The sequence below is a fragment of the Equus asinus genome, chromosome 10 (assembly GCF_041296235.1).
Source record: "Equus asinus isolate D_3611 breed Donkey chromosome 10, EquAss-T2T_v2, whole genome shotgun sequence".
NCBI classification, from domain to species: Eukaryota; Metazoa; Chordata; class Mammalia; order Perissodactyla; family Equidae; genus Equus; species Equus asinus.
This window is the reverse complement of record NC_091799.1, coordinates 30483786-30506444: the sequence shown is the minus strand read 5'-3', so window position 1 is coordinate 30506444 and position 22659 is coordinate 30483786. Positions and strand designations below refer to the sequence as shown.

The window sequence follows — 22659 nt, the reverse complement described above, 5'->3', positions numbered from 1 at the left end:
ACATGGGAGCTCAGTATATTAAATAGATAAAAGTGATTTTTTACATGGGGAGGAAGGGCCACACTATGACTTTCACTGACCTTAGGCACTTTTGCCTTTGTGAGCTCTTTCCTTCATTAAAAAATATTAAAAATTATACTTTATGACTGCATTGGTATAAAGATGAGTATATTAATATTATATGTTAAACATTTTTTCTGACCTAAAAGTTCAGTTTCTTTCTTCTGATTTTAAAAGAAACTAAGCATTTCTGTGGGCCCCAAAAAGTAGGTGGGCCCTGGACCCTGTGGCTCTGATGCCCGACAGGTCGGTCCACCCTGAGGAGACAGGTCCTCACCTGCTGGGCCTCTCCCCGGGTGGCCCTTGAAGCAGGCTGGAGGAGTGGAACCCGATTTGAAGACCTCATCAGCCTTATCTCTCGTCACTATCAGACACTGGTCTGCCTCCCTGGGGAAGAATCATAAGATAACACAATAAGGATGGAATGTCAAAGTCATTCGCCTCCTCCACCCTGAAAACCCGGGTCTTGTTCTTTAATTTTGTAAATGTCATTTCTGCCAGGAGATCGTCTGTCCAGCCTCTGCTTGAATCCCTCTAGGGACAGGGAGCTCATTACTATGTTTGGGTTCTCTTTTCTGGTCCGGTTCTGTAGGACTTAATGGTACCCAGCCAGCCCCTGGGCAATCACCATTTATCTCCTAAGCTGGTGACTCCTGTAGCGCCCAAGCCACTGCTGAGCTGGGATACGAGTCAGGAGTCTGGGGTTTGAGGCGCGTTTCTGCCCCTCTGCTGCTGTGTGACCTGAGCAAGGGCACTCTCCCTCTCTGAGTTTGAGGTGCTCTATTTGGGAAAAGAGTAGGTTGGATGTGATGGTCCTTGTACGTAGCACAGTTGTGTGATGCTAAAGGGAGATCAAGGCTTGTCCTGAGCAGGTGGTACCCACAGCCTGGGTTATTCTGGGATGTGGAGAGCCTGTTGGCTCTAGCTTGGAGGTCAGGGACCAGAGGCCCTGTGTGTCTCTGTCCCCCTGCGTCCGGGTGGGGCACTGTTACAGGCCTTGACAACAGGTATGGAGAAAATGCAGGATGAGGCAGGGGAAGGGTCAGGTGGCTCAGGGTCATCGCTCCGTTTGTTGTCCCCCACTCAGCTTCTGATGGACTTCTCCTGAGATTTGGGAAAACTCGGCCATCCCAGGCCCAGTGGACAGCCGTCCAGTGCGCTTGTGGGGCCGTGTGCTTGCTCACTCTGGTTTGGGGAGAGGGGGGATGAGTATGGTGACATGCTTTCCTCTCTGGGGAAAGCCTGGGCTTGCTTAGCGATGAGCAGGAGCTCGGCACAGTGGCAATGTCCCTGCCCTTTCCCCCTGCCGTCCTAGCCCCTGGTGCTTGGGCGAGGGGATGCTCCCATCCCATCCTGTACCCTGCCCCACCCTGTCCCTGCCATCCTAGATGGCTCTCCCATGATTTCCCGCAGCCTCACTTGTTCTGTACTGTCCCTCCTGCCAGGCAGTTGGTGCAGTGGCTTCCCAGACCACAGAAAGAGAGCAGAGTGTGGGTTGAGTCCCCGTCCTGCCCGGCCAGCTCTAATCCACGCCTGCTGTCTGCTCTCCCCTTTGTAACTATTGATTCCTGCCACGTCCGCTCACCACGAGCCAGCTGGGGTGGACTGGCCGCCCGAGCGCCAGTTCAGGGGTTTAGGAGTTCCTGGAAACAGTGACATATTACTGGCCTGATGAGTGTGTCCCTGCCAGCCAGGTGTGTGCAGGAGAAAGCGTGAGTGTGTGAGGTGCCGCACAGGACGTCTTCGTGGGCACCGGGTGAATTTCCTTTCTCTTGGGACTGGCTCCTCAGGGTTGATTTCTCTCCTCACCATTACGTTTTTACTTAAATAATTTGTCCACATACATGCCAGGGAAAAACTTGGTTTCATAGAGTGGTTCATCTGAAACCACTTTTGTCCATCCACCCAACCCTTCCTCCCTGCAGACCTACTGTGCGCAGGGCCCGTCCTGTCCCAGCCCGCGGGGAGCTCCCAGGCTAGCCTGAGAGCTAAGCAGCCCAAATGCTGGGTGCGTTCCAGTTATCGTGGAACTTTCTGCTTTCCAGACAGTGTCTTCTCACAGAATCTGTTTTGTGTAAAACAAAGTTTGTTTTACTTCATTATGAAAAGTAGCAAATGCTCTTTATAGAAAAAGTTGGAAAACACAAAAGTATGAGGAAGAGAGAGAATCACCCCTCGATCTCTATCAGAAGCTCGCACCGTTGACATTTGGATCTTTTTCCCTTGTAATTATTGTTTTTTTCTTTTTTTAACCAATGGGTGCAATAGATGCAGTTTCTCCTCTGCTTGGGAAAAAACCCTCCACATTCTAAAATTAGTGATGCCCAATTTTGTTGGAAACCCTGCGGTTTTGGCTGTATGGTGTTCCCTGAAGTGGCTGTAGCCTAGTTTACCCAGCAGTGCCCTGTTTGGGGGATATTCGTCTATTTCTGGATTTTCCCTGTTATAAATGATGCTGTGAAGTGTATCTTGTAAGTGAGTTGGTTTTCATGTCTTGGATTGTTTCCCAGACTTTTTCATCTAGAAGGAATCTCAGTGATCACCCAGACCACTTCCTCTCTGACTCCAGCGTGTGTAAGCATCACCCGGTTCTCGGGGCCTCACCCCAGAGGTTCTGAGTCAGTGGGTGAGGTTGGTGCCCGAGAGGCTGCATTCTGACAAGCTCCCAGGCGGTGCTGATGCTGCCGGTGCGTGGACCAACTTTGAGTGGCATGCACCAGCCTCTCCTTTATGGTAAGGCGAGTTCAGGCTAAGGAGACGGGAGAGTAGGTGGTCATTGCCTGGTCCAGCCCAATGGGCAGTCCCGTGCTAGGACACCGACCCCCAACCCTTGCTGCCCTGTCACCTGGGGAACCTGCAGGAGAAGACAGCATTCAGCCACACAAGGGCATCTCTTCCCTGTTCGTGTTATTAGGATGGGATTCTAGCCACCCAGGACAGGCAGATGCCAGGTGTGGACACGTGCTGGTGTTGGGGTACACGTAGGACTGGGCTAAGAGCTGGCTTAGGGAAGACACTGGCGGAGACTCTGGTGAATTGTCTTAAGTGGCAGCGAGCGACAGCCTCTCTAGGATGCAAGGGGTTAAACAGGCGGCTGGCACAGCCTCCCCGGAGCCAAAGGGGGAACTCAGGAGTAAGTCGTGACTGCCTAATTAATTCAATTAAACTACTTTATAAGCTCCGCTGGTGTCACTAAATTGTTAAAGTCTATTAAAAAATCAGTGGAACGTGATGAGGGTTTGGAGACGTCGCACCACCTTCCTGGAGTTCTTCTCTTGTCCTCCTCCCCCGCCGGGGTGGGGTACCCTGAAGGAGGGACGCACGGGGTCGGAGGCCCTCTCTGCAGCCCCCGCCAACCTGCTGTGTGTGCTGAGCCGTATCCCACACCCCTTGGGCCTCGGTTTCCCCATCTGTACAGTTAAATGATGGACTGGCTTTTGAACACCCCTTCAGCACCAGAGTTCGTTAGCCTTTTCTAGTCCCTTCTGGTCAGAGGCAGCTGTTACTGCAGATGCCATCGGGTCTCTGTCCTTCCTTCATGTCACGTTCATCTGGGCAGTTTCCAGGGTGACAGGGCGACCCAAAGGCTGAGGTGGCAGCTCTGAAGAGAGCGGTGTGAGCAGAGTGGGTTTCACCTGACACCTGTGCCGTTTACCCAGCACCTGTGCCGGGTGAAGGGGGCTGCTGCAGGGTCGCATTCAGGACCCCCCGAAGCTGGGCGTGGTGTCCCCCACTGTGACAGGTGAGGCTGCCGGGTCCCAAGCGACCTGTCCAGGAGTAAGTGGTCGAGTTGAGATTTGAATTCAGAGTGGCCGTGTCTCCAAGACTCAGTGGCTGCCTGCTTTCTTCTGCACATGTATTTAAATAAACCCACATCCCCCAGCCAAACCCTACGGTGTGCAACACTGCAGTCACGGGAAAGCAAACACCAGAAACATTCTTCCTCTCTAGCCAGTATCCAGACACGAAACCTGAAAGAGAGGGTGACAGCCCTGTCCCTGGAGGTACGTGAGCAAGAGTTGACTGACCCCTCAGGCCTCCTAGAACCAAGATCCTGCAGCTCTGGGCCTGGCTCATGGTTTATACCTTTGCAGCGGTTTGTGCTAAGAGCAGGCTGGGAGTTGGCAGGAATCGCTCCCTGGTGCTTGGATATTGGGGTGACTGTCTTGTCTTCTCTGTCAGATCAGATCTCAGGTGGTGCTGGTCTCAAGGGAGGGTGCCTGTGGTCCTGGGCTTGAGGGCAGCCTCGGTCACTAATTAATAGCTGTGGCTCTTAGGCAAGGCCCTTCCTCTCTGAATCCTAGAGATTTAGGCTTGCTCCCTCATCCGTGAAAGGTGGCTGCTGCGGAGTATGCCCCCTGGGTAGTCCGAAGGGGGAGGACGAGTTTAGGGCGAGGTAAACCTGTGAAAGGTGTGTACTCTTGTCTTAGAGATTCACAGCAGCCATGGGACCTTTAAAGGCTCTGAAAAGTCCTGCAGTAAAGAAAGATGAACTTTGTTTGCCCGGCCACTCTTTCGCTCTCCAAGCGCGTCTTTTGTTAATGCCCTGCTGGCTAAGGTGAATAGACAGAAACACTTAAATATTACCCTGGCACAGAGCTGCTTTTAAGGAGCTTTCCTCTCTGGTTCTTTTTGTCAGGAGAACACCTTTTCTGTAAATGGGGTGACTAGCCCTTACCAAGGCGGTGTCTGCATCCCAAGTTGGGTTTTCTTAAACCAGAGTCCCTGTGGGTGCTAGGATCCCAGAGGCCTGCCGAGGTCCAGGAGCCGGGCTCTCCAGACCTGGCAGAGAATCCCACTCCCCTTGGGCTTCCCTTTGCGAGCCTCCTCTGTAGAACCAGCTTGTGTGGGGGAGCCCGCCTGCCCCCCCTCACCCCACAAGCCAGAGGCACCCGGGGTGGGACTTGGAAGTTGCCTAAAACGTGTCCCCCCAGATCCCGGTCATTTGGAGCTGCCCGTTTCCGAATTTGTGAACTGCGCCTGACCTTTTCAAAAGAAGCTTTGCTAAGGAAAAGGCTAGTGTAAACAAGATCTTAGGGGGAAGAACTCTAAGGGGTGTAAGGAATCCGTCTATTTTTAAGCCTTTTGAAAGCTCCCGTTAGAATGTAAACACTATGCTAATTATAAAAACACCTTTTCTGTTCAAACTGGGGTAAACAAGACGGGGGGCTGGGCGGAGAAGGGGAGGAGGGTTTGAACAGAGATGAAGCATTGTGTGGCCACAATAATTGATTTAGTTGCTCATCTTTAAAAATTCAGATTTCCCACTTGTTTGCACAACCTGGATACCCGGGCAGCGGTGCACGTATGCTCCCACTGACAACAGTGGGCAGGAACCGGTGGACGGGGCTTGTCTTGCCAGCTCTGGACCCCAGCCTGGTTTTCTCGTGGGCGTTCCCTGCACGGCCCCTGCCCCACTGAAATGTGCACCCTGCGTTTCTGAGAACAGTTTCCCTCCATGTTTGCAGTGCACAGTTAGCATGTAATTGCTCATTTCCTCTCCGTGAACCACAGAGGAAGTCCTCTGCTTTGCTCAGCAAAACTTTCAAAGAGAAACAGTCGGCGTCAACCAGCCGTTATTTGTTGAGCATCTATTATACATCGGGCTCTGTGCGAGGTCCGGAGATTTTGTGTTGAGAAACCCGCCTCCCTGCCTCCCCTGAGCTTGCCGCCTGCTGCCACACTGGCCACCGTGGAGTGCCATGGAGGCCCCGGCTCACCCAGAGCTGCTGCCCTGCCTGCCCTGGGCTGAATGGGGGCAGGGCGTTCTGACAGGCTGGATGTGGTCCTTGCCCTGCCATTGTCAGGGAGATGAGACAAAGGGCGAGGCGAACTCCCGAGGAGTCCGGCTGTTGGCTCTCTTTGACCTTGAGGATGCTGAGGTATGGGTGGGGGCGGCTCATGGGGGTCAGGGACACCTGCTGTAGGAGCTGCGTGACTTGGTGGTATGGTTAATACTGAGATGAGCTGAAGGGAAAGGGGAGGCCATTCCAGGCTCTGATGAAGAGGGAGCAAGATTGTCGTTAGTGGGGGCTTTATGTGCAAGTGGTATTTCAAAATGCTTAAAAATATCATCTGAGGGAGGCTGCAGACAGCAGGTGGTCAACTTAAGAGAGAGTATTTGGGGAGCGGTGGGACCAAAGGGGTGTGGGGGGGAGGAGGAGGAAGAAGAGAAAGAGAGATGGATGGGCAGCCACTGGGACAGACGGATACTAAGTGTCTTTGTGGAGGACCCTGAAAACTGGGTGGAGAATTTTGCTAACCAAGGAAACGAATAGGACCAGGCCAAGCCCCATGAGGGCACAGTCCGCGTCTATCTTACTCTTCACTGTGTCCTCAGTTCCCACCAAGGGCCTGACGTAGTAGATGCTTATTAAATATTTGTTGAATGAATGAATGAAAGTACTTAGTTGGTGTTTATCACATGTATCTTTACAGCAGCCCTGAGAGGAGATAGCATCATCGCCTTGTACTGATGAAGGTGGGCCATTCTTGGGGGTGCAGGGGGTGTGTGTGTATTGTGGCGTTAGAGGGAAGCACTGGGACACCAGAAAGCTTTTTTTGTAGCAGCACCATGAAATATTGATCAATTTGATTCCATTGTATGACCCTGGGACAATTTTACTAGCAGAAAATATGACCGTGTTATATGGCTGCAATAAAAAAATCACAGCCGCGAGGGCAGGCCCAGAAAGCGAAGCGAGCTGATGTCATAGCAGGACTGGCGATTCCGCATCTTTCTGCTGGTGTCAGTTGGCCGTTTGTTTCATCGTGGTCCCCATGTTGAGCTCGCTGGCAGATAGGTTAACAGGTCCCAGCAGAAAATTTATACAAGAAAAGCTTAACACCAAATTCAGTGTGTGATTCTCTTGTAGTTAGGAGATGCGCACTGTCCTTTAGTTGTAGATGGAAGGTGTACCGGTCTAGCCTGGACGCCGTCCCATGGGAAGGTTTTGAAACAGGGACAAGATCTGACGAGCAGGTGTCGCAGCATCTCACCAGACGTGCACCTAACTGGAGACTGTGAATCGTGCAGGGGGGAGGTGCCCTGGGGCAAACATGGCTAGGAGGTGAGAAGGGATGTTTTCTTGGTCCCTCAGAGCCAGAGCATCTTGCCTGGCTGACTCTGCTTGTTGTGTTGCAAGGTGTGTGTCTTTCCTGCAACGTGGCCCCTTACTGCAGGCCAGCATCTTCATCTGGTGCTCACCTGGAAGCATTGCTCTGTCTAGAGGACAGACTGGCTGTTGGATTTCTAGAAAAATGGGAAGACGGTCTCCAGCATGGTGCTTTCCTAAGGAGTAGCTCATTGGAAGTTTAAAGCGTAAGATTCCAGGTTTATGTACTGGCTTTAGGACTTAATCTCACCGAAGAGGTGACTCTGCTGTGCAGACCAGGTAGCTGATCTGGCAACTTGTTCAAGAGGAACTGGGGCATAGGGAGGGGGTTTTGGGGTGGCCAACTCCCCTGGAAGCAGGGATGGAGCTGAGAGATTGCCCTGGCTCACTATGGCCTTGTTTTTATTCTGTCTCACCAGGCACTGCAACCTCAGGGCCTTTGCACTTGCTGTTCCTCTACCCAGAATCTATTCCCTTGTTATTTTTTTGGCTCATTCCCTCACTTTGATCTGTTCTTCTCAGCAGGCCTTCTCTGACCATGCTATTTAAAATTATGCCCTCCCACCATCCCATCCTCCTTTTTTTGCTCCATTTTTCTCCATAGTACTATTACCATCTAATAGTATATATTTTACTTTTTTCCTTAAAAAAAATTATACTTCCTTTCTATCAACTGCCCCTTCTCCTTTCACAGGAAGGTAAACTTTGTGAGGACAGGGCTTACAAAAATTGTTTTTAAAGTTTCCATTTTGAAAGAATTTCAGACATAAAAATTTGCAAAAATGATACAAAGAGTTTCCATATACCCTTCACCCGACGTCCTCAGATGTTAACACCTTATATAACCGTTATATAACACGCCAATTGTACTAGGAAATTAGTATTACTACAGGAAATTAATAGAAATGCGGTACTATGAACTAATCTACAGACTTTATTCAGATTTCACCAGTGGTTCCACTAATGGCCTTTTTCTGTCCCAGGATCCAATCCGGGGTCCCCCACTGCATTCAGTCGTCATGTCTCCTTAGTCTCCCCCGGTCTGGGACAGATCTTGGCCCTTGTCTGGATTCCGTGCCCTGGATCTCTTTGAAGAGTCCTGACTGGTTATTTCGTAGACGGCACCTCGGGGTTTGTGGGACGTGCTGCATCCCTGGTTCAAGTTATGCATTTCTGGCAGTAGGTCCCCGGAAGTGATGCTGTCCCCTTCTCCGTGCGCCAGAGCAGGGGGTACGGGCTGTTGATGCCCCTTATTGCTGGTGATAGGGACTTTGGACACTTAAGGTGGCGTCTGTCGGGTTTCCACTCTTACCCTTTGCATTGAGAAGTATTTTGTGGGGAGGGGCTTCGCGACTCTGCAGATAACTTATTTCTCATCATACTCTCTGTGCACTAATTTTAGCATCCACTGCTGCTTCTTGCCTACAACAGTTATTACCGTGGTGTTTGCCAAATAGTGATTTCCGCTTCCATCATCCCTTCTGCATTTATTAATTGGAATTCTACTGGAGAACGAGCTCTCCTTTCTCCCCCATTTATTTATTTATTCACTTACGTCTTTACATCAGTTTAGACTCTTGGCTGTTTTTTTTTTTTTTATGAGCTATAATCCATTGCTATCGTTATTCTGTTGCTTGAATTATTCCAGATTTGGCTGGTGGCAGCCCCTTCAGGCAGCTTCCTCTGTCCTTTGGACGAGTCCCCATCATTCTCTGAGAACTGACTTCCACTCTGCAGGGCGTCCCAGGGTTGTCTTGTGCTGGCCCTGCCCCAGCCCTGGAACCAGCCCGGAGTCCGCGAAGGAGGGCCAGGGTTTTGTATCCCTCATTTTATTGTTCTCCTGCTGTTCCCAGTGTCTGGCACAGAGAAGGCTCACAGCAAATAACTTTTGCATGAATGAATGAGGGACTGAATCCGAGAAAGGGAGATTCCGTAGGCCAGGTTGCAGAAGCTGCAGTTTCTACATTGGCTAGCCTCCTCCTGGTGAGCCTGAATTAGTGATCTCCCTGGTTTTTTTTTTTTCTTGTTTCCTCTCCTCGTGTGCATTAGGGGCTCGACAGGCCCCGTTTGGGCCCTTTCAGCCTCTTCTCAGCGCCGCACAGTCTGAAAAGGAGCCTAGGGCATCCCCGATCCTGTAGCTCAGGAAGAGCCAAGAGCATGGAGAGCAGCCAAGGGGAGCTGGCTGGCTGCAGAGTTAGCCGGCGCTGGCAGAGCCCGGACCTGCTCGCTGTTACTGACTTGAACACCAGCCGTGGAGGGCAAGATGCTCCGGCGGCTGATGGCGGAGGTCCTGGGGCCCCCGTTGGCATGTCTGTGGCTGATGGCTGCCGAGAGCCACTTCTGGTCTCCTGAGACGCACAGGCCTCACTTGAATATTTTATGATTTTTTTTTCTTTATGAAAGATTAGAACTCAGTCACATTGGCTTTGGAAAAGCCTGTGATAATCAGATTTTTATTTATGAGTTGAATTGTGTGTGCGGGCGTGCCCCTGAAGAGGAAAACTGGCTGCCAGGCTTTCTTGCCATCCATGCTGGCACACTTTTCTGCCAGGAGCAGACTTGGCGAGTGGGAGCCTTTTCATAGTCAAGAGAGGCCTGGCTGGCTCCTAGGTTGCCGTTGCTTGTGTCCTCTGAGCGTGGTGCTGGCCCCATCGCAAGGTGGAACCTCCTCCGCGAGGAGTTCAGGATGCCAGGACCGCCTTGATTCAGCAGTTCAGACTTGCAGAGCATCTGCATTCTCGCTGATTCTGCATGGTGGTCCTGGGAAGCGGGCCAGGCGAGGATGGTTTGTCCCAGTTTGCAGATGGAGAAACTGAGGCCCAGAAAAAGGGAAGTCACTGCCTCTGCGTAGTGCCGAGGGGTCTGGAAATCATGAAAATTTAAAAAACTGTCACAGCACCTGATGGAGCTGCAGAGGATACCTGAACCCCGGCTGCCGAGCCCTCAGGGCTCTCCGGGGTTGGGGGCAGCAGCAAAGGTTTATGTGTCTGAGGAAGAAGTCGGGGGAGCGGGAGGAAGAATTCCATTTACTTGGGAGGGAGAGGGCGCTGTGAGCTTGCCTTGAGCCTGTTTGTTGAGCCCTTCCCGTGTGAAACTTTCTGGGGCGAGGGTGTGGAGAGAGTCCAACAGGTGTCGGAAGACCACCTCTCAAGATGACGAGCCTTCTGTGGTCCCTGGTTAGGGATGCTGGACGCCTGTTTGGTCACCTGCGGATTTAGCCATCAGCCAAGGGAAGCGTTCACCCAGCCTGGGATGCCCCCGGCTCAGCATTCAGCGTATCCACCGCCTCCAGGGTACAGGTGGTGCAGAGTCGAGAAGGGTCCCATTCTCTTTTCATCCTTATCCATCCATCTGAGAATTGTTTGTTGAGGGCCTTCAGTGTGCCAGGCTCTGTTCTAGGCACTGGGTTGGACCAGGCAGCAGGACCCCCGCCCTGTGGGCTGCCCAGATGAGCAGCCAGTTCAACAACATGTAGAACATCGTATGTATTTCCTATGATGTACATCATATGTATTTCATCCTCGGGACGACTCTGAAGTAGGTGCCGTCGTCCTCCCCGTTTTACTGATGAGGAAAGTGAGGCTCAGAAAGTTAGTCTGCTGACGGGCAGCAGAGCCAGGTGGGAGCCCATGTGCCTGACTCTGTAGCAAGGGAGGGCACTGCCGCCTTTTAGCCGTCAGTCCACGGCAGAGCTGGGCGAATCCTCCCCATGACCCCAGCCTCCCTGTCCTCTTGCGATCTGAGAGAGCAAAGATGCTAAGGGCCTGCAGCCAGGGTCCCATCCTGTCTGGACCAGGCAGGGGCCTGATGCCTGGTAGGAGCTGGGGAGCACCTGAATAGGAGCTGGGGAGCACGTAGAGCCCTGGGCTGGGCCTGGGGTTCCCCTGCGGCTCCTGGCTCCAGAGTGGAGAATCTCCACCGGAAGAGCTCCCAGCCTGGCTCCTCCTGGGTTCCCACTCCCGGGTTCTCCTCCCTCAGGCCTTTGTTGTCCCCGCATGCTCCTGACGGGCCTCGCTCCACCAGTTGCCGTGGCGATGCAGAGGTCACCTCCGTGGTCCCTGAGAACTCTGCCTGGAGAAGCTCTTGGTGTGGAGTTCCTTGGAGGCTGGGAGGCCCCTTAGCTGTGACTTGTGAGTGTGTGGATGTTGGGGGATCCTTCCGGGTGCAGCCCATGCTAGGGGCCGTGCCAGGAGAAGGTGCTCTTGGAAGCTTCTGTGAGAGAGAAGGAGACCTTGATCTTTTCACTTGTTGTCAGGGTCTCCGTTTACTTGCCTGTAAAATAGGGATAAATGAGCTTCCGTCACAGGGTGGTCATGAGGATTACGAGAAATACTGGATATGAAGGGCCGAGCCCAGTGCCTGGCCCACGGGAAGAGCCGCAGTGATGACCGCTTGTACTCACATTGATGGCACTGAGCCGTGGACGTCTCTGGTTGCCACGTGACTAGTTTTGCTTAGCCATACTTTTGGATTCCACCTGGCTGAGGGCGCAGGCCCTACCTGGGTGGCCCGTTTCACGGGCGGAAGTCAGTTGTGTGGTGATTAGGAGTTGTGTGAGGGGTTTCTCTTGCTAGCGTGCAAACTCCGTGAGGGCAGGGACAGTGGCTCTCCAGTGGGCGGTCCTGGCTCAGAACCTGGCCCAGATCAGTCCCTCAGTTCCTTTGCCATTTTTAAAAGTGATTTGAACATAAAGCTTCATTGATCATGAAGCTTTAGCATCTGTCATACTAAGGTTGGAATCCTGAGTCCTGTTTCTTCCCCTTAATAGCTGAGTGACGGTAGGTCGGTTCCTTCCCCTCTCTGGTCTGTTTCCTCATCTGTCAAATCGATCAGTGTCATGCACCTGGAGTCTGCTCTGAGGCCTGAGATCCAGAGAATTACTCCAGAATTTTCTGGAGTCGCAAAATACCCACATCTGAAGGAGAAACCCCCAGAGGCCAAAGGAGTCAGGAGTCTCTGAGCTCAGAACTGGTGAGCTGGGAACCGCTGTGGGCTCCCCTGAGGAGAAGAGAAGGAAACAGCGCGTGGCTGGAAGGCGGGAAGGAGGAGCAGCTTCTGCCTTCTCTTAGCGGACACAGAACTTTCTGAACTTCTCACCAGCCTGAAAAGTGTCCTGCCCGTCCCATCCTTTTTTGACCTACTCCTTGCATAAAATTTAGGCCGAAGCTTTTTACAAAGCCAAAAGTGCCTTCTCTGAAGTGATTCATCACTCCTGATGTCCCTTTGTATAAACCTGCCCTTTCTTATGTTGTGTTTTCTTGCCTTTTTTTTGTTGCTTCTATTATTTTTATTATCCGACGTAATACATGTTCACTATTGAATAGTTAGGAAGTCCAGACGAGCAAAAAAGGAATAAAAAATCAAATTCATTCGTGACCTTCCCACTCAGAGATAGTCTGGGTGTTGCTGTTTGGTGTGTGGATATTTTGACGTATGTATTCAGTAGACATACGGCTTGTACATCACTCGAAAGCGTGTTTGTTTACGAAGTGTTTACTGAGTGTCTACTGTGTGCACAGTGCTAGGGAGAAATCAGGGACTGAAAAATAGATATCATTCCTCCAGGAGGGAATTTGTGTAGACAAAAGGAAAGGAAGAAATTGAAGTGGAAATGGGAGCGAGGAAAGGCCTGAACTTGACAGCGAAGGTTCCCACGGGCTGGGAGAGTTTCGTCCTGACTCAGGGGTGTTTGGGCATGAAATGGGCTGGATGAGGCAGAGGGAAGAGTAGCTGACAGCTGCGAGGAGTGCTGACACATGCTGCCCAGAGAAAGTGGTCATGGCTGGTGTCTCTGCTGGGGAACAAGGACAGGCCTGAGTGGGGTTTTCTTGCACGTGGATGTCCAATTTTTCTAGCATCATTTGCTGAAAAGACTATCCTTTCTCCGTTGAATTGCCTTCATCAAGGATCAGTTAACTGTATTCACGTTGGTCTTTTTCTGAGCTCTTAATTCGTTCCATTGACCTATTTGTTTACTCTGCCGCCAACACCACGGTCTTGATTACCGTAGCTTTATGGTAAATCTCAAGGTCAGTTAGTATAACCTTTCTGACTTTGTTCTTCTTCAATATTATGCTGGCCATTCTGGGTCTTTTGACTTTCCATATATACTTTAGCATCAATTTGTTGATACCCATGGAATAACTTGCCGAGATTTTGACTGGGATTGTGTTCATTCTGTAAATCAAATTGGCAAGAATTGACATCTTAACGATATTGTCTTCCTTCCGTGAATATGGAATATCTTTTCATTTATTTAGATCTTCTTTAATTCCTTTCATTAGAGTTTTGTAGTTTTCTTCATTTAGCCTGTACATATTTGATTAGATTTATACCTAAGTAATTCTTCTTCTTTTTTTTTGGTGCTGATAGAAGTGGTATTGTGTTTTTAATTTCAAATTCCAATTATTCTTTGTTAGTATATATGAAAGCAATTGACTTTTTTATATTAACCTTGTATCGTGCAACCTTCCGATAGTCACTTATTAGTTCCAGTTTTTAAAAAATCGATTCTTTGGGATTCTCTACATAGACAGTCATGTTATCTGTGAATAAAGGCAGTTTCATTTCTTCCTTCCCAATCTATATAGCTTTTATTTCCTTGTCTTGTCGTATTGCATTAGCCAGAACTTCCAAGGCAGTGTCGAATAGGAGTGATGAGAAGAGCATGTCCTTGCCTTGTTCCCGATCTTAGGCGGAAGGCATCCAGCTTGTCACCTTAAGTATGATGTTAGCTGTAAGTTTTTCTGTACATGTTCTTTATCAACTTGAGGAAGTTCCCATCTATTCCTAGTTTTTGAGAGTTCTTATCATGAATGGGTGTTGGGTCTTGTCAAATGCGTATCTGTTGATATGATACTGTGATTTTTCTTCTTTATCCTATTGGTTTGATGTATTATATGAATTGATTTTCGAACGTTGAGCCAGCCTTTCATGCCTGGAATAAATCCCATTTGGTCATGGTGTACACTTCTTTTTATACGTTATTGGATTCTGTTTGCTAATATTTTGTTGATGATTTATGCCTCCATGTTCAGGAGAGAGAATGGTTTGTGGTTTTCCTTTCTCATAGCATCTTTATCTGGTTTTGGTGTGAGATTAATGCTGGTCTCATGTAACAAGTGACAAGCGTCCCATCTGCTTCTGTTTCCTGAAAGAGATTGTAGAGGATTGATGTCATTTCATCCTTTAGCGTTTGTTAGGATTCACCACCAAAACCATCTGGGCCTGGTGTTTTCTCTTTTGAAAGGTTATTAATTATTGATTCAATTTCTTTTATAAATTTAGGCTTATTTAGGTTATCTGTTTCTCCCTGTGTGAGTTTTGGTAGACTGCATCTTTCAAGGAGTTGGTCCGTTTCATCAAAGTTATCACATTTGTTGGCAGAGTTCATAGTATTCTTTATTATCCTTTTAATGTCCGTGGGATCAGTAGTGATGGCCTCTTTCCATTTCTGATATTAGTAATTTGTGTCTTCTGTCTTTTTTTCTTGGTTAGCCTGGCTGGAGTTTTATCAATTTTGTTGATGTTTTCAAACAACCAATCTTTGGTTTCATTAATTTTCTCTACTGATTCCAGTTTGCAGTTTCATCAATTTGTGCTCTAATTTTTATTATTTCTTTTCTTCTCATTGATTTAAGTTTATATCACTCTTCTCTCTCTAGTTTTCTAAGATGGATGCGTAGATTACTGATTTTAGATCTTTCTTTTTTTCTGAGAAATGTATTCAGTGCTGCAAAATTCCCTCTAAGCACGGTCTTCGCTGCTTCCCACAAATTTTGATAGTTGTTATTTTCACTTACTTCCAAATATTTTTTAGTTTCTCATGAGACTTCTGCTTTGACTCATGTGTTATTTAGAAGGGTGTTGTTTAATCTCCAAATATTTTGGAGTTTTCTAGCATATTTCCAGCAAATATTTTGAAATTTAACCACAATTTTCTGTTAGTTATTTCTGGTTAAGCTCATTGTGGTCTGAGAGCATATTTTGTATGGTTTCTGTTTTTTTAAACTGTTAAGGTGTGTTTTATGGCTGAGTGTGTCATCTGTCTTGGTGAATGTTGCATCTGAGCTTGAGAAGAATGTGTATTCTTCTGTCGTTGGGTGAAGTAGTCTATAGATGTCAATTAGATCCAGTGGATTGATGGTGCTGTTCAGTTTAACTATATCCTTACTGATTTTCTCCTTGCTGGATCTGTCAGTTATTGAGAGAGGATGTTGATGGTGGGTTTGTCTTTTTCCTTGTAGTTCTATTGGTTTTTGCCTCACATATTTTGATGCTGTATTGTTAGGTGCATACACATTAAAGATTTGTCACATGTTCTTGGGGAATTGACCCCTTAGTCATTGTGTAATGCCCCTCTTATCCCTGACAATTTTTCTTGCTCTGTTTTCTGGTTTGTCTGAAGTTAATGTCACACTCCAGATTTCTTTTAATTAGTATTAGCATGATGTATCTTTCTCCATATGTTTACTTTTAGTCTAAATACATGTGTCTTTATATTTAAGGTGGATTTTTTTTACACAGTATATAGTTGAATCTTGTTTTGTTTTTATCCCCTCTGATTGTCTCTCTTTTAATTGGTGTATTTAGACCATTCACATTTAAAGTGATTATTGACATAGTTGTATTAATAAAGAACAAATGTGAAACTTTTGTATTTATTGTCCTTGTTCTTTCTTAACTTTTTTTTTTTTTTTGGTGTTCTGCTTATTTTCTGCTTCCTCTGGTTTTAATTGAGCATTTTATGAGATTCCATTTTCTCTCCTTTCATAGCATCTCAGTTCTTTAAAAGTTTTTTTTAGCGATTGCCCTAGACTTTGCAGTGTATGCTTACAATTACTCTAAGTCCATTTTCGAATGACACTATGCCACTTCACAGGTAAGGCAAGCACCTTGTAACAGAGTATTCCCAGTTGCTCCCTCCCATCCTCATAACATTGCTGTCATTCATTTCACTTATCTCTAAGTATCGTCATCCAGTATGTTGTTGCTGATGTTATTTTGAACAAACTATTATCTGATGGGTGAATTAAGAATACGACAAATGAAAGATTTCATTTTACTTTCATTTATTCCCTCTCCAGCACTATTCCTTTCTTTCTGTATAGCGAGTTTCTGACTTACGTTATTTTTCTTCTCTCTGAGGAACTTTAAACATTTCTTGCAGGGGAGGTCTGCTAGTGACAAATTCCCTCCAATTTTGTCTTTATTTCTCCTTCACTTTTGAAGGGTAATTTGACTGGATACAGATTACTAGCTTAGTGGTTTTTTTTCTTTCAACACTTTAGATATTTCACTTCACTATCTTTTACTTTATTTGTTTATTACAAGACCATTCTCTTTTTTATTAAAGTTTGGCCCTGAGCTAACATCTGTTGCCAATCTTTTTTTTTTCGTCTTCTCCCCAAAGCCCCCCCAGTACATAGTTGTATATTCTAGTTGTAGGTCCTTCTGGTTGTGCTTTGTGGGACGCTGCCTCAGCATGGCCCGATGAGTGGTGCTATATCTATGCCCAGGATCCGAACCAGTGAAACCCTGGGCTGCCAAAGTGGAGCACCTGAACTTTAACCCCTTGGCCATGGGGCCAGCCCTCTTTTTTTTTTTTTTTTTTTGGTGTGGAAGATTGTCTCTGAGCTATCATCTTTGCCAGGCTTATTCTATTTTGTACGTGGGATGCTGCCACAGCATGGCTTGATGCACAGGGTGTAGGTCTGCGCCCAGCACCTGAACCTGTGAACCCTGGGCCACCGGAGCAGAGCACACAGACTTAACCACTACGCCACCGGGCCGGCCCCTCCACTCTCTTCTTGCTTGTGTGGTTTTTGGAGATAAATCCAATGTAATTCTTCTCCTTGTTTCTCTATAGGTAAACTGTTTTTTTTTTTTTTCTCCTTTGGCTTCTTTCAAGATTTCCTCTTTTTCTTTGATTTTCTGCAGTTTCAATATGATATGCCTAAGTATTACTTTTTTGTTATTTATTCTTCTTGAAGGTCTCTGAGCTTCCTGAATCTGTGGTTTGGTGTCTGTCATTAATTTTGGGAAATTCTCAGCTATCATTCTTTCAAGTATCTTTTCTGTTCCTTTTCTCTGTCTTCTCCTTCTGGTCTTCTCATTGCGTATATGTTGCACCTTTTGTGATTGTCCTGCAGTTCTTGGATGTTTGATTCCATTTTTACCTTCTTTCTTTCTCTTTGCTTTGTCAGTTTGGGAAGTTTCTATTTCTAGCATTTCCTTTTGATTCTTTGTTAGAGTTTCCATCTCTTTGCTTACATTGCCGTCTGTTCTTGCGTGTTGTCCACCTTTTCCATCAGAGCCCTTAGCATGTTAATCATAGTTATTTTAATTTTTTTAAAAGATTTTATTTATTTTTCCTTCTTCTCCCCAAAGCACCCCCCTCCCCCCCCACAGTACATAGTTGTATATTTTAGCTGTGTGTTCTTCTAGTTGTGGCATGTGGGACGCCGCCTCAGCATGGCTTGATGAGCGGTGCCAGGTCCGTGCCTGGGATCTGAACCTGCAAAACCCTGGGCTGCCAAAGTGGAGCGCGCGAACTTAACCACTTGGCTGTGGGGCCGGCCCTAATCGTAGTTATTTTAAATTCCTGGCTTGATATTACCAAAATCTGTGTCATCTCTGAATCTGGCTGTGATGCCTTGTGAGTCTCTTTAGACTATGTTTTTTGCCTTTTAGCACGCCTTGTAATTTTTTTGTTGAAAGACACACATGATGTAGCTAGTAATAGGAACCAAGCTAATCAGCATTTTAGTTTGAGGTTTTACTTCTATCTGGCCGTGTTAACAGTTTGCTGTAGCTGTAGCTGTTAGAGGCTAAAATTTCCTCTGGTGTCCTTGTTTTTGTCTTCCCTGTTGTCTTTGAGTTTCCCTCAAGACTCCTTAAATAGAGTCTGAGCCTTGCAGGTCTGGTCTATCAGCTGCACTCCCCTGTTCTTAGTCAGGAGTCCCACTGACGTGGTAGTAAGGTGTGTGGGGAGGGGAAGCATTGTAGAATCTTATGGTTAGTTCTCAGTCTTTCAGGGCCTGTGCCCCTGGGCTGTGACCTTAACAAGTGCTTCTCAGATTTTTATTTTCCCTCTTAGGTGAGGTAGAAAGGCCAGTGGGGACTGGCTATGGGTATTTCCACCCCCCCCGCCCCCCATGTCAGTTAGGCCCTGGTAAAACTTACTTTGGCTAGACTCTGGTATAGTTTCCCTTGAGGGTAGGCCTTTGTTAAATAGAACAGGTGTTCTGGGTGTATTTCAAAATTACCTTACCCCTCTCCCTGCTAGAACCATGAGGAGATTTTTCTTCCATCTTAAAACCCCGAGAATCTGGTGAGGCTCCCGGAAGTAGAACTCAGGAAAGCTTTGGGCCCCCAGGAGCTGTCCTCTCTCCAGCTAGTCCACGCTCATTCTCCAGCAGTCACCCCGAATGTTCCTCCCAGGTCTTGGGTGCAGTGGCAGCCGAGGCTCATGGTAAGCGGTGATTCTCTTTCGTTGCCTGTCCCTGCAGCTTTGGGGGCAGTGGTTTGCCCTGTGACTTCAATTCTCTGATGGATCTCAGACAAGTTGTTGATTTTTGATTTGTTCAGCTTTTTTCTCTCTGCGAGGAAAGGCAGTGACTTCCAAGCCCTTTATGTGTGGAAGTGGAAACCAGAAGTTCGTATCATGTCATTCTTTTATCTTTTTGTATTTCACTTTGGGTGGTTTCTGTTGACCTGCCTTCCAACTTGGTGATTCTTTCTACAGCTGTGTCCATTCTGCTGAGGAGCCCGTCGAAGGCATTCTTCATTTCTGTTGCTGTGCATTTGATTTCTAGCATTTCCTGTTATTTCTTTTCTTAGAGTTTTCATCTCTCTGTTTAAATTACCCATCTGTTTTTGCTTGTTTTCTCATTTTTCTATTAGAGCCTTTAACATATTAATCATAGTTATTGGAAATTGTGTTTCAAAATCTGTGTGATATCTCAGTCTGGTTCTGGTGCTTGCTGTGTCTCTCCAGATTGTTTTTTTCTTGCCTTTTAGCATACCTTGTAATTTTTTGTTGAAAGCGGACATTATATATTTATTAATAGAAACCGAGGTCGTGAGGAGTTTATCGTGTGAAGCTGTATGTTTCTGTGACTGATGTTTTGTTACTAGACCATGTTTAATGTTTGCTGTAGCTGTAGATACCAGAGGCTTCAGTTTCCTCCTTGTTTATTTTTCCCCCTCTTTCCTGTTGTTTTTGGGTTTCCCTAAGAACTCCTTCTTAAATAGCATATGTGTCTTTTCTCTCAGTTGTCACCCACTGTTGTGATGCTGTGGTCTTTCGCTGTGGTGGTGAGACATTAGGGAGAGGAGGTGGTCCAGATTCTCGTGATTAAATCTCTGCCTTTGTTAGTGGGGCCAAGTCCCTGGATTGTGACCTCTAGAAGCATTTCTGAGCCTTTTCTTTTTCTCCCCTTAATGTGACACAGGATGGTGTGAGGGGCTGCTGTGGTCCCGTTGCCCTCCCCTCCCCCAGGTCAGGTGAGTGTATGATTAAGTATTTTCCCTTGAGCACAGACTTTTGTTTTGGAGAACAGAAAACCGTGCTATTTCAAAATGGTTACTTTTCGCTCTCCCTCTCTACCCACCTGCACTGAAACACAAACTTGTTGAGGTTCCTACAGACTGTGGTGGCTCCCCTAAGACTGAGTCCCCGGGAGTGTTTAACTCTCAAGCTAGTCCACACTCAGCTTCTAGCCATTAGGCCATTATGGTTGAACTGTTCCTACCAGTTACCAGCTTCTTCAGCCCTGGTGCCCAGTAAGCCATGTTTCTCTGCGTTTGCCTCTCTCTCCAATTTTCAGGGTGGTGGTTTGCCCTGTGACCTCATTTGTCCCATCAAAGAAAAGTTGATGATTTTCAGTTTGTTTTGCTTTTTTCTTGTTATGAGGACGGGAGTGATGACTTCCATGCTCTTTACACTTGAGAGCTCAGACGGAAAGTCCCCACCTGGTGGGTTTTGACATTGTCTTATTTCATGCTCGTGCTGCAGGGCTTGATGCCCTTAAATTCTGGAGACAGAGACGTGGGCAGGACCCGGGCGTGTAGTAATGCCTGCTGCCTTCCTCCTTCTCTCTTGGCCCTGCCTGACCAGACGTATCACGGTCTGTGGTTTTGTTAGTACTCCTGCCTCTCGTTTGGGGAACAAATAATGGGTAAACCAAGCTGGGCTGGGAGTCCTGTGTTCAGGTCCAAGCTGCGCTCTCGGGGCCTCAGTTTTTCCAGCTGCACAATGGGGAGGAGGTGGAAGCCCATCTGGCAGTCTGTGCTCTCGTGAGAATGACGCCACCCTTGGTGGATGCTTTGCCGGAGATCAGGTAGTGGTTTGTTATGAGTGTGTGTTTGATGGAAGTGTTTCCAGCTGCCAGCACTGTCTCTGTTGCTGTTGAATAATAAAACGGCTGCCTGAGGGGCACAGCAGGAATGGCAGTCACATGAGGGCGAATGAATAGCCAGTCACTCAGAGCCTGTTTATCTTGGACTTTTCTTCCCGTGATGACTGTGTTTTTAAAAAAGCATTTCTTCTGATGGCAGGCCTGGCGCACAGGACTTGCACACATTAGGAGGGGAGTGGAGTGTTCCTAGGGTGTGATAGACCAGTGGCTTTATGAATGAATGATAAACCATTCGTTCATCCTTGTCTGCAGAGGGTACTTAGTGTTATCCATTCTCTGTAGGTTCTGAAGCCCAAATTTTAGGGGAAACTGAAATATATGTTGGGGTGAACTTCTGTTCATTTTCTTAGGTATGATGTCATTTAAGTCATTTGGGGGCAGGAAAAGCGTTGCACACGTTTTGTTTGTGCATAAAGAGGTTTATATGTTTAAACACAGTTAGTTTCAATCATTATCCCAATCCTACTTGTGAATTCCTTTTAAAATGTTTAAAATTTTGGACGTGCACTGAACCCCGTGATGGTGAACTTCCTAGACGCAGAGGTCTCCTGTTTTTTTTTTTAAACTTGTTCAAAAGAAGCAGGTTGGTCCTTGAATGGACAAAAAGTTATTGCCATTTGAGGAAACAAACTCAGAGGTGTAATTTCCATCCTGTAACCCAGCCCTTGACCTGGTGCCTGCAAAGATGTGCTCATTAGTGTTTGTTGAGTGAATTAGTGAGTATGGTAATGTGCCTGCGTTTCTGTCCATCAACGCTTGACAAGAAGATGCCCACAAGCAGAGAAGGCTCTGATTCCTTGCCTTCCTGGCCCAGATGTCACATCTTTCTCTAGTGACAATGGCAGTGCCCCTGTCGGTGACATTGGTGGCTGCCGGAGCCTCTGGTGTTGGTATTGAACTGCTGCTTTCCCGGGCTGAAGACTGGTGATGACCAAGACAGGACCAGTTTTCCCATAAAATTATTTTTCCCGCCTGGGTTTTAGTCTTGTCTGGTTAGGGAAGGGGAGCAAAGGCCAGGTAAAGACGTGCACATCTTTTACGTTAAAATGCGTGTTCATCCTTCCCACCAGATCAGAATCTTGGGGGAAATGTGGAATTTTGCTTCCTTAGGGTAAAATTCAAGGAAAATGATTGGATTTGGAAGGAATAGGGAAGGTTGTGGAGTTGGGAACATGACTGTGGCTCTGTTTTTATGTGGTAAGGGCCGGGGGATGCTGAGAGACTGACTGAGCAAAGTGGGGATGGCTTATACCCCGGCTGGGAGGGGAGCCCTGTGCAGTCGTTAATTCACTCAATAATCACGGAGCATCTGCCATGTGCTCAGCCCCGGATGAGCAAGGTGGTGCATGCCCCTGGGGAACACACGCAAGTCAGGGAGATGCGCAATTTAGGAGCACAGAGGAGGGGTCCTCTCCCAAGCTTAGGGTGTCAGTGAAGACTGCCTGGGTAAAGGGATGTTGAAGGTTGAATAGGAGGTTTCGGATGAACAGGAAAGCAGGCTTCAAGGTAGAAATGACAGCACCCGCTAAGGCTCAGAGGCAAGTGAGCAGATGGCACAGTTGAAGATCTGAAGGTCTGGTTGGTACAGGGGGATGTTCAGACCCCAGGAGGCAGGTCGTAAGACACCTTACGAGGAGCTGGGACTTTATCCTTAGAGGGCTGAGGTGTCAGGGAGGGGCTGGGGTTCAAGAGCAACCTGATCAGCTTCATCTTTTAGATGTGTGCTGTCTGGGACAACAGCCACTCGCCACGTGTGGCTGCCGAGCCCTTGAAACGCGGCTAGCCCAAATTGAGATGCTCCGTGACTGTAAAATGCACACCCGGTTTCAAAGACTTCATATGAAAGAGAGCAAAATATCTTATTAGTAAATCTTTCACTATTGATATCACGTTGAATAACATTTTGGATATATTGGGTTAAATAACAAATATATTCCTAAAATTAACTTTGCTGGTTTTAAAATGTGGCTGCTGGAAGATTTAAAACCACAGATGAGATTGGCGTTATATTTCTACCGGATGACGCTGTTCTCTCCGGGCTGATGGGAGGCCGTGTAGGGTAG

The 22659-nt window shown here is 47.5% G+C and overlaps 1 protein-coding gene across 41 annotated transcripts in view; it reads left to right on the top strand.

Moving 5' to 3' along the window:
- The window catches only part of ZNF618 (zinc finger protein 618), a 176159-nt gene that overhangs the window by 35568 nt on the left and 117932 nt on the right, over positions 1 to 22659 (top strand). For 21 of the 41 annotated variants that reach the window (XM_070518917.1, XM_070518915.1, XM_070518906.1 and 18 more), the window contains exon 1: positions 5625 to 5942. The exons of 19 other annotated variants lie outside the window; for them this stretch is intronic. In XM_070518917.1, the coding sequence (XP_070375018.1) occupies positions 5763 to 5942 (180 nt within the window). In that variant the 5' untranslated portion in view covers positions 5625 to 5762. Of the gene's footprint in view, positions 1 to 5591; positions 5943 to 22659 lie in introns of those variants that run through there. One more of the 41 variants, XM_070518914.1, reaches the window with a different exon arrangement.